The following is a 16,949-nucleotide window of genomic DNA, read 5'->3' as shown; positions in this document are numbered from 1 at the left end:
ACATCTAATTGATTGATCATTTCGTGTATCTCTGTGGGATTCTCACTCAATAGTACTATGTTGTCTGCAAATCTTAAATGATGTAGATATTCTCTATTTATGATAAGACCTTTTCTTTCCCAGTTAAGAATTCTGAAGATCTGCTCTAATACTGCTGTATATAGCTTTGGTGACAAAGAGTCCCCCTGCCTAACTCCCCTCTGGTCACACAAGATAACAAATTTAAATAAGAAGTATTTTAACACATTGACTGATAACCTCAGAGAGGTGGTACTCTGTGAGGTTATCAGTACTGCAGTTTGGCACAATATATGTGTTTTTCACTCTGCTGCTAATGATTTTTGATTTGCCTCAGCAGTGCAGAGCAATTACTACTTTTTAAATAGATTAATTTTCCCAGTTTAATTAGTGCACTAATAGAACTCAGAGGAATTGTTATTATTAAGTTATTTTAATGAACATAATATGGTAAAATGTTTAAAAGGTTTTACATAAAATAATTTTACATCTAGTGTAGTCAGAATATGTTGGCCTGTATGGTAAAACACAATGTGTGGTGGCCTAAACACCTAATCACACAAGTGTGTTAATTTATGCATTTGTTTGTAGAAAATAAAAGTTTCAGTAATAATATTTATTACTTATTTTGTTAAGGCAAAAACATAATCTTTTCATAATTTGTCAAATACTTAAAATGCAAAAATATCTTTGCAACAGATTTGAGGTCAAAGACTGTTATAGTATAGCCTTAATAATCCACTGAAAATGTTTTTTGTGGTTCCTTATAATGTTTACTGTTTACAAGTTCCTTTTATTATACATCACCTAGTTCAAGTGGTTAGATCTTTAAAAATCCTATGAACCAAAAAATATATATTACTGCTAAAGAAAATGCTGTAAAACATAAGACATTTGTTAACCCTACAAATATAAAGTATTTTGTCAAAAACAGCATAAAATATAAAAACCAAGATTGATAGACAAGTAATTCTAACCTTTTGCTAGAGTTATTAAAATCAATTAAGTAGTACAATCAATTGAGTGTACCGACACCTGGTGTTAAGTGATATATTCTCATCCACCCATATTCTCTTGCAACACCAGAGGATTCACACGAGCATTTCCGGCCTTTAAAGAAGCGCTTTTTTGAAGGTATTGAAGATGTCAGTTTGTCCCCGAAATACAGCTCAAGGAAGCTCCTCGAAAACCTATCTATCTATAGGGATGATATCCGAAATTTGAAGGCGCGTCGTGTGGAGATGGAATTCGGTGGCAGGAATCAGGCGAAACAGCTCTTTGAAACACTCCCAGTGATAAATGCGGTTGAAGACACAATGAAGCAATGTCTCTACGCATCGCCAAGTGATCCGAGAGTTCACAGAGCACTGACAATTCCATTATGTTTATTATTTACTTATATTTTTCAAATGTTTCAACATCATTAAATTTTCCAGTGATCCTCCTTTAGATGAATCAGATATACCTTCAGGGCTGTGGCTTTGCAAGCAATGCTTAGCAAGTGATGAAAGGGACAAACCAGTTAGCTCTCGCTCTAGCCGTGCCCAGTCACCTGCTGACAGCAGGAGTGATGATAAGAAGAATAGGTATGTTTTCATGGCAATTTAATATGGTTTTATTAACCTTGTCGGTGAAATTTTACCCCTTTTCTGTCTACTGTTTGATCTGATATTTGGTACACACCCCACAGTGGACCAATTTTAATCCCACACAAATTTTCTGGGCATTGTCGAACTATCAAATTTATCAGATTGTGGAACATTGCCTAAGTCTAGAATTTATCTAAAAAGAGAAGCTTGTTTTCTGACAAATTACAGATTCAAGTGATGAGTTTCTTTTTGAATAACAAATCATACTGCATAGTAATTATTATGTACTCTTGACAAAATTGAATTGTGTGTTTTAATGTTATTTTCCTGTTCAACAAACACAATCGCTGTTATGCCTACAATCTTAGATAATTTATACGTCCAGGCAGAGCCTCTAGCTATTAGGCAACACATAACAACAAGCCAGGTTTGTTACTTTAGTGTGCATGACAAGCTACGTCTTACTCGCGATATGTACATCACTTTGTGTGCTTTAGTCTGCATGTGTTGCTGAAAACATAGGTTAACAGTTTACAACTGTCATTAGATGATGGATGACATTTCTAGATAAGTAAGCCTACAATTTACATCATTATTTCTTAGAAGTCAATTGAAAAGTATACAATATAAATACATATTCTATGCAATAGCTTAAAATATGCATGCTTACAGGTGTCAGTCACGGACTAGTAAAAAAATAGGGACTCAAACTCGACTCTTAAGCAGCAAAACAAGCCGATTAACGTGTGAATACATAGCCCCACGCACACACTTACAGGCCGATAGGCGGCCATTATGAGAATTGTCATCGCCTGTGACAGATCAGTTTGCCTCTCAATAAAATATTTTAAAAAGGCCGTCGTGCGTTGTGAATAAGTGTAAAAACGATACTATATAAGTATTTGTGGCCATATATGATTATTTAAGGGAGAAAAAATTGTGTAACTAGTATCCCCCGTAACCGCACACACTAGCATAACGGTGCTTCACTTGCTAATATCACGGCGCGGAGTCCTACTTTTTTACTCGTCCGTGGTGTCAGTAAGTCAGGTGTTTGATTTTCCACAGAAGCCACAGTAGGAAGAATAGATTTTAGGTACTTATTGTTCTTATTGGTTTCAAAGTTACTTTATGTCTATAAATAAAATATCAGAAATAATTTGGTCCTACTTCGTCAGTTAACTGGCTGAAACTGTTGGAGGAGTTAGAGTATTTTTAAATTGGCCATTAATTAGGTAGAAAAAAAATGTTTTAATATTCGTGTTGGTATACAGTATGAAGTAGACTTTATAACAGTAACGTAATTATACCGGAAGTAAGCTTCTTTTCATTTTTTTTTCGAGAGGAGGAAAATACATTTACGTATTGAAGGGGGACCCATATGTCGGGCTTGGGTACACAACCACCTACCAACTAAAAACCTCCTCTATGCTGATACCCCTAAAGGCTTTTACAGGGAAGCCGGGCTGGGGATACGGAAGTAAGCGTAATCATAGAGTAGTCATTTATATTTTATGCCAATAAATGAAAATAAACAATGATAAAATCTACATGTTTCATCAAGATTCTTTAACAATGTCACTATTTTTATCATCTTTCTTCTACGATAAATATTATAATGCTAGTAGTATTTCCAATGAAAACGTTTTTTTTTTATTTACGTATACTTTCAAAAATCATCTGTAAATAGTCATAAAATGTTCAAAAGTGCCCAAAAGCGTCAAAAAGTAAATTAGGTAACTAATTACAAATACGTCAGTGGATGCTACAGGGTCGCAGAGACTTGCGATATGCATGGTACATTAAAAATACGTCAGTGGATGCTACAGGGTCGCAGAGACTTGCGATATGCATGGTACATTAAAAATACGTCAGTGGATGCTACAGGGTCGCAGAGACTTGCGATATGCATGGTACATTAAAAATACGTCAGTGGATGCTACAGGGTCGCAGAGACTTGCGATATGCATGGTACATTAAAAATACGTCAGTGGATGCTACAGGGTCGCAGAGACTTGCGATATGCATGGTACATTAAAAATACGTCAGTGGATGCTACAGGGTCGCAGAGACTTGCGATATGCATGGTACATTAAAAATACGTCAGTGGATGCTACAGGGTCGCAGAGACTTGCGATATGCATGGTACATTAAAAATACGTCAGTGGATGCTACAGGGTCGCAGACACTTGCGATATGCATGGTACCGTAGTTCAAACTTCTTTATATTCAATATATTCCTTAATATTATAACTTAGTAACCTTTTCCAATTAAAACAGATTTTATATATGTCTTGAATGTTTAGTCAGGCAATTATGTTATGGTTGTGGGGAGCTTATTATAGAATCTAACATAATAAAAATGCTCATCGAATAACATGATAATTCCATAGAAGTCTCCGCAACAGTCGAGCCAGTTCTAAGAAAGGTATAGACGAAACCGGAGATGAAGATGATGTGATGGAACAAGAGCCTCCTAAAAAGTTGACACCGATGGAGATGTTGGTGAATGCAGCCAAGGCCATGAATCCCAAACAATTTGAGCTGCCCAGAGAGATGAGAATACCTTGTTTATTTCCTGGAACTGACAAAGGTATTTTATTTTCTTAATTTTTTAGAAACCGTTTATAATATTTACTTCTCATAATATTAAAATATTTTTTAATATCATTAGTGTCATTATGATAAAAATATCATTCTCACTTCTGCTGCTCGTAATGTTTTATTAATGTATAATGTTAAAATTTCGAGGGAAGGCCGCCTTAAAATATGCAAATACCTATTTATGCTCTCATTCTTAATAATAATAATAAAAATAATAAAATTTATTGCCTTGAACTTAATTAAAGTATACAATATCAGCTTATTACAAAACATACATTAAAATGCCGCCTGCAAAAAAGCTGCCTGAAATAATATTTTCATGCAGCGCTGGTTTTCAGCCATTCCCATCTCCCTAAGGTGTAAGGTGGGATACATAGTAAAGAGGGCAAACTAATAACGATTACAATGCAGATCTCAACTTTTTCTAAATGTATCAACCTGTGTAAGTGTATTTGTGTGTATTTGTATGTAAGTGTGTGTGTGTGAGTGTATTTGTGAGTGTGAGTGTGTGTGTTGTATAAATATATGAGTGTGTGTCAATGTGTCAGTTTAAATGTAATATGAAACGAGTTGCAAATGTTATGGTTTAATCATGAAAAATATTTATATAAGGGAAGTTCTTTCCATACACAATAATTAAAATTTTCAGCTTCCTGTTGTTTTTTTAACAATGCCATTTTATATTTACCCTTAAACTGATTTATATTTTTTATCATTCTAAGAGGTGGTGGCAAATCATTCCAAATACGGGAAGCCATGAATTTGAAACTGGATCTATATCTTTTTGTTTTGTAGTATGGTATATTTAATAAGTTTTGAGAGGCAAAACGTGTACATTTTAAATTAAAATATATATAAATTTCTTAAAATACTTTCTTCTTATACCATCTAATAGCTAATGGGTCTGACATTAATTTAGTTTTTAATCTTCTCCAATTGACATGGAAAACATAGTACTATAAAACCTATTTTACCGCGGAATATATAAGTCTCTGGTGATATGGTGTTGTTTTGTGCTCTTGCCTTAATCAAACGGTGGGAGTATTCTTTGCACAAGCCTTTTTCTGCCATCAAGCCGTAATGGACGTGTATGTAAGCCGTATTAGTAGATCTTTAGTTTTTGTGTGATTTTTAATTAATAATAATAATATCTTTTATTTGACACACACATGAAACATTACATTGCTACAAAAATAAGAATAAGAAAAAAAGAAAAATTATAACTAAAACTAACCTAGAACATATTTAACAAAGAAAAAATAAATAACTTTACCAAGTTATTAATGTTATATATTATACCATTATTGATGTTAGTAATATATCTGAATTTTTTTCCCCAAACATGCTTCTATTTTTCTGTCTTCTTTCAAGTTTTTTAATTGTGAGTTATAGTAGAAGTGAAACTTCAATGGAGAAAGTTTAAAAGCAAATATTTCAAAGTTTCCCCTCGATATATTTGAAAACAAATATTTCCAAGCCAATATAACGAAACAAAAACTATTGTAACAATGCACAGTATATACACATTGAACTGTTCAATAAATCCATTCAATTTCGCTTATAAGATATATACACAGCACTAATGTTATACAATACGGCAGCTGTATAGCTACAGATATACTGCAATAAACATTTCACCGATACAAAAAGTGTGTAACTATATTATATATTTTTATTTAATTATCGCATGCGCCAGTCATGAGCATGTCGGTGACGCGTACCCATAACATTTTCCCCTACCAAAAAGTAGCCAACGCGGCTAAAGAAGTTTTCACTTCAATAAACGCATAAGACTAGTGTTGTAGAGTTTTCTTTTGGTGACCACACTAATTTCCTCGTCTTTAAATAATAATAATAATAATATGGACACACTTTTTACACAAATTATCTTGCCCCAAGTTAAGCATATATAGCCTGTGTTATGGGTTACAAGACAATTATATATTTAATACAATATACTTACTTAAACATACATAAATACATTTAAACATCCATGACTCGGAAACAAACATCCATATTCATCATATAAATGCTTGCACCTACCGGGATTCGAACCCGGGACCTCTAGCTTAGTAGGTAGGATCGCTAACCACTCGGCTATACAGTTCGTCGTAATAAATAGTTATTTCACTCTCTTGTTTTTCAGAGGGCACATCCGGGAAAGGCAACAACCCCTCTGTGATAACAGTAGATGCATGGGGTTGCGTGCCATTGCCAGCCAAGTTGTGCTATGTGTGTCGTGGAACATGCCGAAACGCTCCCTTGCTGCAGTGTGACTATTGTCCGCTCACTTTCCACCAGGTTATTAATATTTCATTAAATTCTTTTATAGACTGAAAGTACTATACCGAATAAGAAACTCAATAAAGAAAGACCTACGTGTACTCCTCTGTGAATCTTTGATTCTTTTCAAATTTAATTATATGGATGCAGCTATAGGTCCACGCTTACTGGAGCGTACTAAACGTCTCATACTACGTGTTCAAAACGCTTGTGCACGATATTGTTTCTCCATCCCGCGGCGAGACCACGTTACTCCTTATTTGAATAGAGAGTCATTATTAAAAATGGGGAGTCGTATGAAATTGCACTTTGCTACTTTACTTTTCGGTATAATAAAGAACGAAATCCCTATTTATCTATTTAAAAAGTTAAAATGGAGAAGTGATGCTAACATTCCACATAAGACCCGCGTTCCCACGACTCTTTAAATATACCTATCTACCACACATCCGCATTTCGTGGTAGCTTTCGCTACGCAGCCACTACGTGTTGGAATAACCTGCCACCACCACTTCGAAATTTGCACTTAAAGGAATCTTTTAAGAATAACTACAAAAAGCTATTATTGCAAGAGCAAAAACTAAATTAAATACATCGATTGTAGTGAGGATGGGTACCATAATGGATATATTTTATCTATATAATATTAAATTACTCATGCATTTTTTATATATATTTTTTTTGTGTAGCTAGTGGGGATGTACGTTAATGCGTGTATCCGTGTCATCACTACGTGATATATATTTTCTTTTCAGATTTATAAATTTATTAAGTTCTGAGCTTTGTTTGTTAGATATAGGATACGATAAATATTTAAATATTATAATTATTTTTTCACACATTACTGCCATAATAGCTTGCACGGAAAAAAAATATAGGAAGTTCATAATATCAGTGTTAGGAAAATACGTCCTAACGTTTGCTGAGAACTTTCCTTTTTGCGAATCGCGCTGCTGCCTCGTTTGTTATCATTCTAGTTATCTTAATATCTCTTTCTTTATTGTTTTTTAACATTTTCTTGTGTTAATTGTTCATATCTATTGTACTTGTAAAAAATTTGGTGGCAGTTTTTCGTAAATAAAAAATTATTATTATTATATTAAAAAAGTGGCCAAGTGCGAGTCGGACTCGTCCATTAAGAGTTCCGTAGCAACCGTGAATTATTGTGAACTCTAAGTTTACACTCTACTCAAATGCAGTGGTTATAAAAATTGTGTGTTTAAATTACCACGCCCTTCTACATGAATTAAATATAATCTGTACAAACTGTTATTAAATTCCTCTTTCCAGGACTGTTTGGACCCACCATTGACAGCTTTGCCGACTGGTCGCTGGATGTGTCCAAATCATGTGGAAAATTTCATTGTAAGTTGAAGACATTTTTATTTTATTGCTATATTCGTTTCCCTGTCAGAATTCTTGATTCACTTCCTCATAGTGATAATTGTTTCATGTAAATCATATTAAGAATTTGATATTTCACAGTTCTAAAGCACAGTTTTGTTGTGAATTAAAAAAAATAATTTTCTAAAATAAACGATAATTTATAAAAATATAGTGAATTTCTTTAATAAATTGTAGGCAGTAGCTGTTTAAAGGAAGATTATCATATAAATGAATATATAATGATATATTAGTAGGATATTCTATTCCATGATTAGGAGCTTGGCTCGGAAAGCAGAGTAGCAGTTATTGTCTAGAGTGTGGAAACATCTTCTCTTGGTGCATTAGATTTATACGCTGAAACTGATAAATTGACCTCAAAAGTCATGAGATGCGTTGCTGGCCTTTCAAGTGACAGTATCTGTATGCTATTTTATGTACCATAAATGTATGCTCGTGCTCGGGGGTGTGGCAAAATACCACGTGATGGATAGGAGAGGCAAATGAAAGGAACGACCTACCTGGTATTCGTTTGTTCTCCTCTTGCAAGCGGTGTTGCTGTGGACTGTATCTTGGAGCACGGTACGCACTGTATTGTCGAATTATCGCGGCGTAATTCACTCGCGGTGCGGTAGGTATATTCAGTAGGTAGCGAACAAATAATTAGGCGCGTCTTCTCCGTGTGTCAACGCAGAAAGACTGGCGGTGTGTTCACTCGCGTGGTGTCAATGACGAACTTTTCATGGCCATGCACTGCATGCTATTGTCTGGCATGCCTTCCACTAGATGAACTAGGTCGTGTAGACGGATAAGGCTTAGGTGTGCGAAGGATGGATTTAAGGAGTAAGGTATGGCGCGGACAGTATGCTTAACGCTAGAGCTATTATGTTATGTCAATCTAGTAATTAGGTTTTAGAATTTATCAGTGAATTTCCACAGGCATCATGTTGAAGTTCCACAACAGCGCGTTTCACCACAAAGTTTTTGCCTCACATAGCCACTTTGTGGAGCCATTTCTCGGCTGATGTTTTACCAAACCAATATGGCTTAGGGACCTCTAAGTCTGTAACATACATCTATCTCAAAGTCTGATAACACATCTGTTGATCTCTCACTTTGCCGATGTCTGTGGGTGGTTGGTTTTCTTTGCTTTCCACCAAGTAAGCCAATTGCCCGTTAGCACCATCCTATATACATTTTCAGGAAATTCTACTGTTATGCTATGAGGAATGACATCGTGTGATGTTGTGTGTATTATTTTTTTTTTACCTTTGAAAGAGAGAACAAACGTGCGGACGCGTCACCTGATGTTGGTCACCGCCGCCCACATCTCCTGCAATGCCAGAGGAATCACAAGTGCGTTGCCGACCCCATAAAAGCGTAAACGCTTTATTTGAAGGTACGCATGTCGTATTGTCCTGGAAACACCGCACAAGGAAGCTCATTCCACAGCTTGGTCGTACGTGGTAGAAAGTTCCTTGAAAACCGCACAGTGGGGGACGCCACACATCCAGATGGTGGGGATGATATCCTATTTTGTTGCGTGTCATGCGAAGGTGGAATACAGCGGCAGGTATCAGGTCAAAATAATATAATAATAAAATCAGTTTAGATATAGTCTAACCCCCGTATTCATAACAGTCTGCTAACTTAAAACATTGCTTATCCTCACTCTGTCTTCTTCTATTGACCTAAGTCAGAATGAGAAAAAACACTCCTTAGCGGCTGTTTTAAGTTAGCGGACCATTATGAATAAGGGGGTAATTGTTATAGATACTTTTTATGGTAATTAAAAATTTATTATATTACAACGTACACAGGATTGGAAGCTAGTTAAATCCGCATCAGCTACGGAGAGAGTTGCACTTTGGGACAAGTTCAGCATGCCCGTCGACCAGCAAGCTATTAAGATCGACTTTATTACACGGGCCAGACACCAAAAGTATCGGTATGTTCTGTTTGATTATTCCTTCTAATAATTAGAATAACAGCTTTTTTTTATAACAATAAGGGACAGCTGATGGTAATTAATACGACCTGCCCATTACAATGCAGTGCCCGCTCAGGATTCTTGAAAAACCCAAAACCTCTGAGCGGCACTACAATTGCGCTCGTCACCTTGAGACATAAGGTGTAAGATTTCATTTGCCCTGTAATTTCACTAGTTGCGGCGCCCTTCAGACCGAAGCACGGTAATGCTTACACATTACTGCTTCACGGTAGAGATAGGCGCCGTTGTGGTGCCCATGATCTAGCCGGCATCCTGTGCAAAGGAGCCTCCCACTGGTTAATAGATATAACTAGTACAACAGTGTTTATGTGGTTTTGAAGATGAAATTGGACTCCGTAACTAAATCTAAAGCCTACTAATACTACTACTACTAATTTTTGGTTGGTACCACAGAACAGTATTTATCTAAGTTGAATGAATGAATTGTTTGGGTTGATGGTGTTTCCTTATAGATTTGTCTGTTTAATATTTTTTTAACATCCCGCTAAAAAAATTGAAAATTTTCGAAAATTCGGGCAGTTAGTGGTTACCCCATTTTTCGAAAATTGAGTTTTTTTTAATCCAACTTTATCTAGATCTGGACGTTTTAGGGTCGTAGGAAGGTTCCCTAACTATTCCCGCGGTGGTGTCCGTACGTCTGTGTGTGTATGTATGGATGTATGTAAACCATTTATAACTTTTGAACGGCTCGACCGATTTCATCTCGGTTTTGAAAATGGGTCATTCATTCAATTGTTATTGAAGTTAGATTTGCTTGTTCAGTGTGGGCAGATCGCGGTCCCGGTGGGGTCGCGTGGTTGTCCCTCGCTCGGTTCAGCTTCACTACCGTAAACCTCCGCCGCTGCAGCCGTCGCGTCGCGAACACGTGCGCTGCAGGAACGGTAATTACATTTTATTACACAATTCTTACTCTGCTTGAAGTGAATCGGCAACATTCTTCTTGGGCTCAGATATTCTGTGTTGGGTCAGCAGATCTGTATGCGGTATCACTTTTTCTGGAGCACGGGAGATCAGCTAACCTTGCCTTGATATATGCCCAAATATTCTTGCCAAGTTCTTGCATTATTATGGCGTTTGTGCGAAAACTCGTCCTCAGATTTATTAAGCATTTTGTGACCACGCGTCTAAGGAATCAACTTCTAATAACGCCCATCGTGTGGACGCGGTAAAGGTTTCCTGCCGCCGAATTCCACCTTCGCACGACACGCCACAAGTTAAGATATCATCCCCACCATCTGGATGTGTGGCGATGCGATTCCTCCACAGTGCGATTTTCAAGGAACTTTTCCCACGTACATCCAAGCTGTGGAATGTGCTTCATTGTGGTGGTGAATGCAGGAGGATACGACATGGGTACATTCATATAAAGCGCCTACAGTTTTTAAAAGGTCTGCTTAGTAGACGAGTATCTTGCATCAACCTTATCACCTAGTAGCTTCTAAATCTTCGCAATACAAACACTGCAGTCTTCCAACTGAGGTGAACAGCCGTCGGATTTAAATAAAACACTTTTTAAATGATTTAAACACGGGTAATTGTAACTTATGTGTTGTGTTTTTACGTTAGATTTTTGCGTAAAAGTGACTTTTTTATTATTATTTTAGTCAACCCGACGTTTCAATACCTTTCCGGATCTCGTTTTCAGTGGGACTCAGGGATTTTGCGACTGCCAATCTTCAATGTAACTTATACGCAAAAATCTAATGTAAAACAAAATAACATTTACACGCGTTTTAATCCTTTTACAAAGTGTTTTATTTAAATGTATAACACTCGTGTTAATCAAAGAAAATACTAGCCGTTTGGTTTTGAATACTAAATGATTTTGACGTTCAATAAGTGATTATAAATCCTATTTTGAATAAAAATATTTGAATTTGAATTTGAATTGAACAGGCTAGTAATTACGACATGTAGTAAACATGTATAGACGAGACGATCTGACTGCTCGATAATTTTGATTTGTCTAAGGTTTGCTTTAGCTAATGGTTCAACATTCAAAATAATAGGGGGCTAATTCCAAGAGTGGCTGACTGTTACGACTTGTCAATCAAAATCGGCAACAGTTACAATTGCTTTCCTTTTCTATGTTGCTGTATCTCCGTTAGAGATGTTCTCTCTGTTTTTCTGTATGCTTATATATTTTAAGTCTATGTAGTAAACTATGAATTACTATATAGATATAGGATATTCAAAATATGGTATCTAAAGGCGCCGGCATAGTGGATGTTCCAATTACTATTGCGTTCTTACCTTATGCGAATACGTATAATTAAAGTAAAAGTTAAATAAACTTAATTCAAAAAGCTAATTAAATTAATCTCTTTTGAATCGTCACTATAGAAAAGAAAAGAAATATTTTCTTTTATATTACCGAATCTACCATATTATGTTCGTAAAAAGTTGAGATCGTGAGATAAACATACAAGAAACTCAACGGCCACTCTTTTCAATTAGTCAATGGCATTCTATTTCAAATTAGATAAACACATGCTGTGTTATTAATAAACGCGAAGTAAAGTTACTCCAAGTTTAAAACTTTTTGTCTTTATCTTACTTTTGCCGTTACAGAATAAATATGATAGGGAGAAGTAATTTTTAACATGGACTAACATTACATTGAGTTTATATTAATAAGATAGTTTGTAAATATGAGTGGATTGTAGTATTATCACAATATAATATTGACACACTTTTACGTAAATTATCTTGCCCCAAACTATGCATAGCCTGTACGATAGGTACAAGACAACGATATATTTATTACAATATACTAACTTAAAAATACATATATAATTATAAACATTCATGACTCAGAAACAAACATTCACATTCATCATATAAATGTTTGCAGCTTACGGGATTCGAACCCGGGACCTCTAGCTCAGTAGGCAGGGTCACCACTGGGCTATAGGGGTCGTTTAACATCTTATTAAAACAATATGCGTATTAACTGCGCCTTCGGCCTTCCACGGATACAAAGCATAAACAATTAGAAGAAATACCAATTTTCCTTTTTCACACAAACGTCACGTTACCGATTCCTTGAACAGTTGGATAGACATTTAAAAAATGTAAAATTATTACCTTATTACTAATTATCAGTTGCCAACAATGGAGCTGAGGACAGCAAAACAGAAGAGGAAGAGTCATCAGAGCAGAAGCACAAGATATGCGTTAATCTGGAGTGTCCTATGAACACTTATGGGAACTGTCCTCTAGAGAAACCAGTGCTGGTGGGAGCCAGCAAGCAGGATGCCGACAATGATCTGAACACTATTGGCGAAGGTGATCAAAAGGTAACTATTAATGTAGAAATTAGAAATAAAAAATAAAAAAACCGTAATTAATAAAAAAAGAAAAATATGTATCGTAAAAATTAATTAACATCTATATAGTAAAATGTGCCTATTATAATGTGAAAAATTATTTGAATGATAGAGATAGTTGGGATTAAAGTTTCTAAATTAATTGTTAATAATAATAATAATTTATTTCTGAAAAAAAACCCATCATAATTATTGTTAGTAAAATGTCCTTAATAAATTATGTCAGTATAATTATAACTAAACAGGCACATGAAGCCGCATAAATCTATACTTAATATTATAAAGCTGCAGTGTTTGTTTGTTTGTTTGTTTGTTTGAACGCGCTAATCTCTGGTACTACTGGTCCGATTTGAATGATTCTTTCAGTGTTGGGTAGTCCATTTATCGAGGAAGGCTATAGGCTATGTTTTTTTTTTTCAAAATTAGGGATCCGTAATAAAATTGCTATTTTGTAACACAAGGTGTAAAATCGAAAACCTATTTTTGCGTGCGCTGCAAAAACTATTGACAATAGAACAAAATGATGTACAGGCTATTATAATATAGGCAATATTTTATTACTTATAAAACTATCGCGTGAATTATACTTTATATGTCAAAACAACGTTTGCCGGGTCAGCTAGTGCCTTTATAATTGGCGCATCGTAATGACTAGCAATGGTTTGCAGAATGATGCAACCTCTTCAGCAATGACGCGGTTCTTTTGCGTTGGATGGCATGGAAGCCGTAATGAATATTGTTACACTCATTTGAATGCTATTGTAACTTCTGTACTTCATCCTGACTTGCACTTATAAAGTTTTACAGCGAATAAAGATTTATTTGAATTTGAAAATATATTTATTTGCAACAAAAACAATATTATAGTGCGAACCGATATACCCGCCCGTCCTCCTGTTCTAAGACGCTCCCCTCGTAATCGCGTACCAGCCGGTGCTTGCGCCGACCCTAAGCCGGAACGGCCCGGCAATGTGAGTCAGGAACCGAACTATTTTTTTTTATGACGATACGGGACGAGACAAGCAGGTCGTTCAACTGATGGTAATTGATACACCCTACCCATTACAATGCAGTGTCGCTCAGGATTCTTAAAAAACCCAAAAACTCTGAGCGGCACTACAATAAAAGGCATAAAAGGCATTTATTTTCTCAAAATTGATTCCTTTAGAATTCTTTTTGATGGAATCAATTTTGAGAATTTAAATGCCTTTTATTGCGCTCGTCACCCTGAGACATAAGATGTTAAGCCCTCAGCCTAAGTCTCATTTGCCCAGTAATTTCACTAGCTAGGACCCGAAACAATAATGCCTACATATTACTGCTTCACGGCAGAAATGGGCGCCGTTGTGAATAATCTAGCTGGCATCCTGTGCAAAGGAGTCTCTAACTGGTCGGCGTCACACGATACAGTGTTCCCCCCACGTACGCCACTCACCCTCTCTTACCCTTGTATACCTTTGTTAGCAGTACATAAGGTAGAACTATAGCTCAAACAAGATATTAAACTTGTATGTATATTGTGTCTTGTCTGACAATAAAATCTGTTCAGTTTAACGCTAATAAGCTGAATATATTGTATCGAAACTTATTGTATTTAACATGACAGGACTGACCTGTATTCCAAGCCAAAAAAAGCACATTACTTGAGGTTTATGTTTTTTTATTTACGGACGTTCCCAATATTCAGTGTATCCCTTACTTGAGATACAAATCGCAACTATCGTTGACTTTTCTGTTCCAATAAACTTATCGACGTTAACTCACGTTATCCGTACACGCTCTCAATGGGACGATGTATAATAGCTTACCAGCGGTAGAAGTTTGTATAATTGCAAATGACGCGTCCCAACATAAGGCGATAAGAATGACTTATCGGCTAGATTGGGACAGTTTCAGATTATTATTGATACTAAAGACATCATTCGCAGTCTGATAGCAGAACGGCAAAAGTAAAGTAAAGTAAAGTATGCATTTATTCATGACATCACAAAACATATATACATAGTTAAATTAACAAATAAAAAATACGGCGTCATGAAAAGGACACCCACTCAGTATTTTTGGAAATGATTTCCAACACTGATTTTCAGTAGGTACCTACCAAGTCGACCTGTTGACAGTAGCTGTAGACAACACGGTTCCTTTTGTTATAGGTCTTAAAAGTGACCATCCAAAAATAGTAGAAAAAGAAAAGAAACTAAAAGATTGAAATGGAAAGCGAGTTTAAAAATATATTTATTTTAATTTTATTAAATAGGACATATTTTGATTTTTATTTTATTTATTCATGCTGTTTATTTTTGATTTTATGACTCTGAACACTTTTGTTTTTCTAATAGAAAAGATTTCAGTTTGTTTTTAAAGGAGAACAAACTTTTTTGATCTTTAATAAATAAATAATAAATTTAAAAGTGTGCTTAAAGACAATGTTAGCACACTTTTCTCCTTTGTCGTGTGTCAACTGTCACTGTCCGAGTCAAACCTGAACTGAATAAATGTTTTACATTGCTGCTTTTTAACCAAGGGTATTTTAAACAACTGGGAGCAAATGCGGCAATGTATGAATATAGCGTTAGTAGGCGTAATTTGTGGCATGTTCCATATTTCGGCTTTGTTTTTATAAAATGTGATTTGTTTATTAAAAAAAAATGTTTCAGGAGTTGAAATCCGAAGAAAAGTCGTTTGAGACGGAAGATGCCGAAATGCTGCGTGTTAAACATCGCAAGGCTAAGAAGGAGGCGAAGGTGGGGGAGAAGCTGCGCCTCAAGTCGGATGTGGGAGTGGAAGCGTTGCTTGACGTCGTGGAGAAGAAGTTGGATAAACTTGACGAAAGATTGATCAAGGTTTTGGCCTGGCAGAGGCTTAACGAGGTGATTGTGAACTAACAACGCCCCACGTTGGTTATGGTTTATACAACACAAAATGTCAAAATAATCTATACTTCTTTTAGTAGGTGATTTTAATAGGCCGTACCTCCACTGGTCTAACTGTACAGACTGAAACTTATGCTCTCTGACAGATGACACAGACGCCTTGCTTATCGATTCTCTTTCTTTCAACGATCTCCACCAAATGTGTGCAATACCAAACTTAAATCGCAGATTCTTAGATCTAGTTATTTCAAACTCACCGCGAAACTTGTATCAGTGACCCAGGGTTTCCCACAAGTGGATTTGGAGACGCATCACCCGGTACTAGGTATTTCCGTTAATATTGTGGGTGCAACATTGAGGCCCCCAAAAATTAAAAAGACACCCAGGCCTAATTTTAGCAAAGCTAAATATGACATCATTAGAAACCAGTTAGATAACATTAACTGGGAGGAAACACTCGATCCTAGTTTAACAGTCGATGAGACAGTAGATGTTTTCTATGACATACTTACATCCATCATTAATAAGAATTTTCCAATGAGTACGAAAGGTCGAAGCAATTTCCCATTTTGGTTCAGTCGATCGTTGATCCAGAGTTTGACGTAAAAGGCAAAGTACCATCGTAGATTTAAGATGTATGGCAATCCAATGGATCAGTTTACATAATATAGGTTACTCCGCGAGGGTGACAAAATCCTAACGACTGATATAAATAGGTTGAAATCAGAAGCCAAAAATTTTATCAAGACGTATCCTAAATACTTTTGGTCTTTCATAAAATGTCTACGATCAAATAGCAGCGAAATACCGGATGAACTGACTTACTTAGATCAAAGCGTTCAAGGTGGCCAGCAGATTG

The 16,949-nt window shown here is 35.9% G+C and overlaps 1 protein-coding gene across 1 annotated transcript in view; it reads left to right on the top strand.

Annotated features, from left to right (window-relative positions):
• The window catches only part of LOC126966574 (PHD finger protein 12), a 36,218-nt gene that overhangs the window by 1,817 nt on the left and 17,452 nt on the right, over window positions 1-16,949 (top strand). Inside the window, exons 3-10 of the mRNA XM_050810708.1 lie at window positions 1,455-1,604; window positions 4,001-4,200; window positions 6,358-6,512; window positions 7,785-7,859; window positions 9,698-9,825; window positions 10,651-10,769; window positions 12,994-13,187; window positions 15,875-16,087. Of these exons, the coding sequence (XP_050666665.1) occupies window positions 1,455-1,604; window positions 4,001-4,200; window positions 6,358-6,512; window positions 7,785-7,859; window positions 9,698-9,825; window positions 10,651-10,769; window positions 12,994-13,187; window positions 15,875-16,087 (1,234 nt within the window). The remainder of the gene's footprint in view (window positions 1-1,454; window positions 1,605-4,000; window positions 4,201-6,357; window positions 6,513-7,784; window positions 7,860-9,697; window positions 9,826-10,650; window positions 10,770-12,993; window positions 13,188-15,874; window positions 16,088-16,949) is intronic.

The sequence above is a fragment of the Leptidea sinapis genome, chromosome 1, assembly GCF_905404315.1.
Source record: "Leptidea sinapis chromosome 1, ilLepSina1.1, whole genome shotgun sequence".
NCBI lineage: Eukaryota > Metazoa > Arthropoda > Insecta > Lepidoptera > Pieridae > Leptidea > Leptidea sinapis.
Note: the sequence above shows the minus strand (reverse complement) of the source record. Positions and strands in the feature narration are given on the sequence as shown.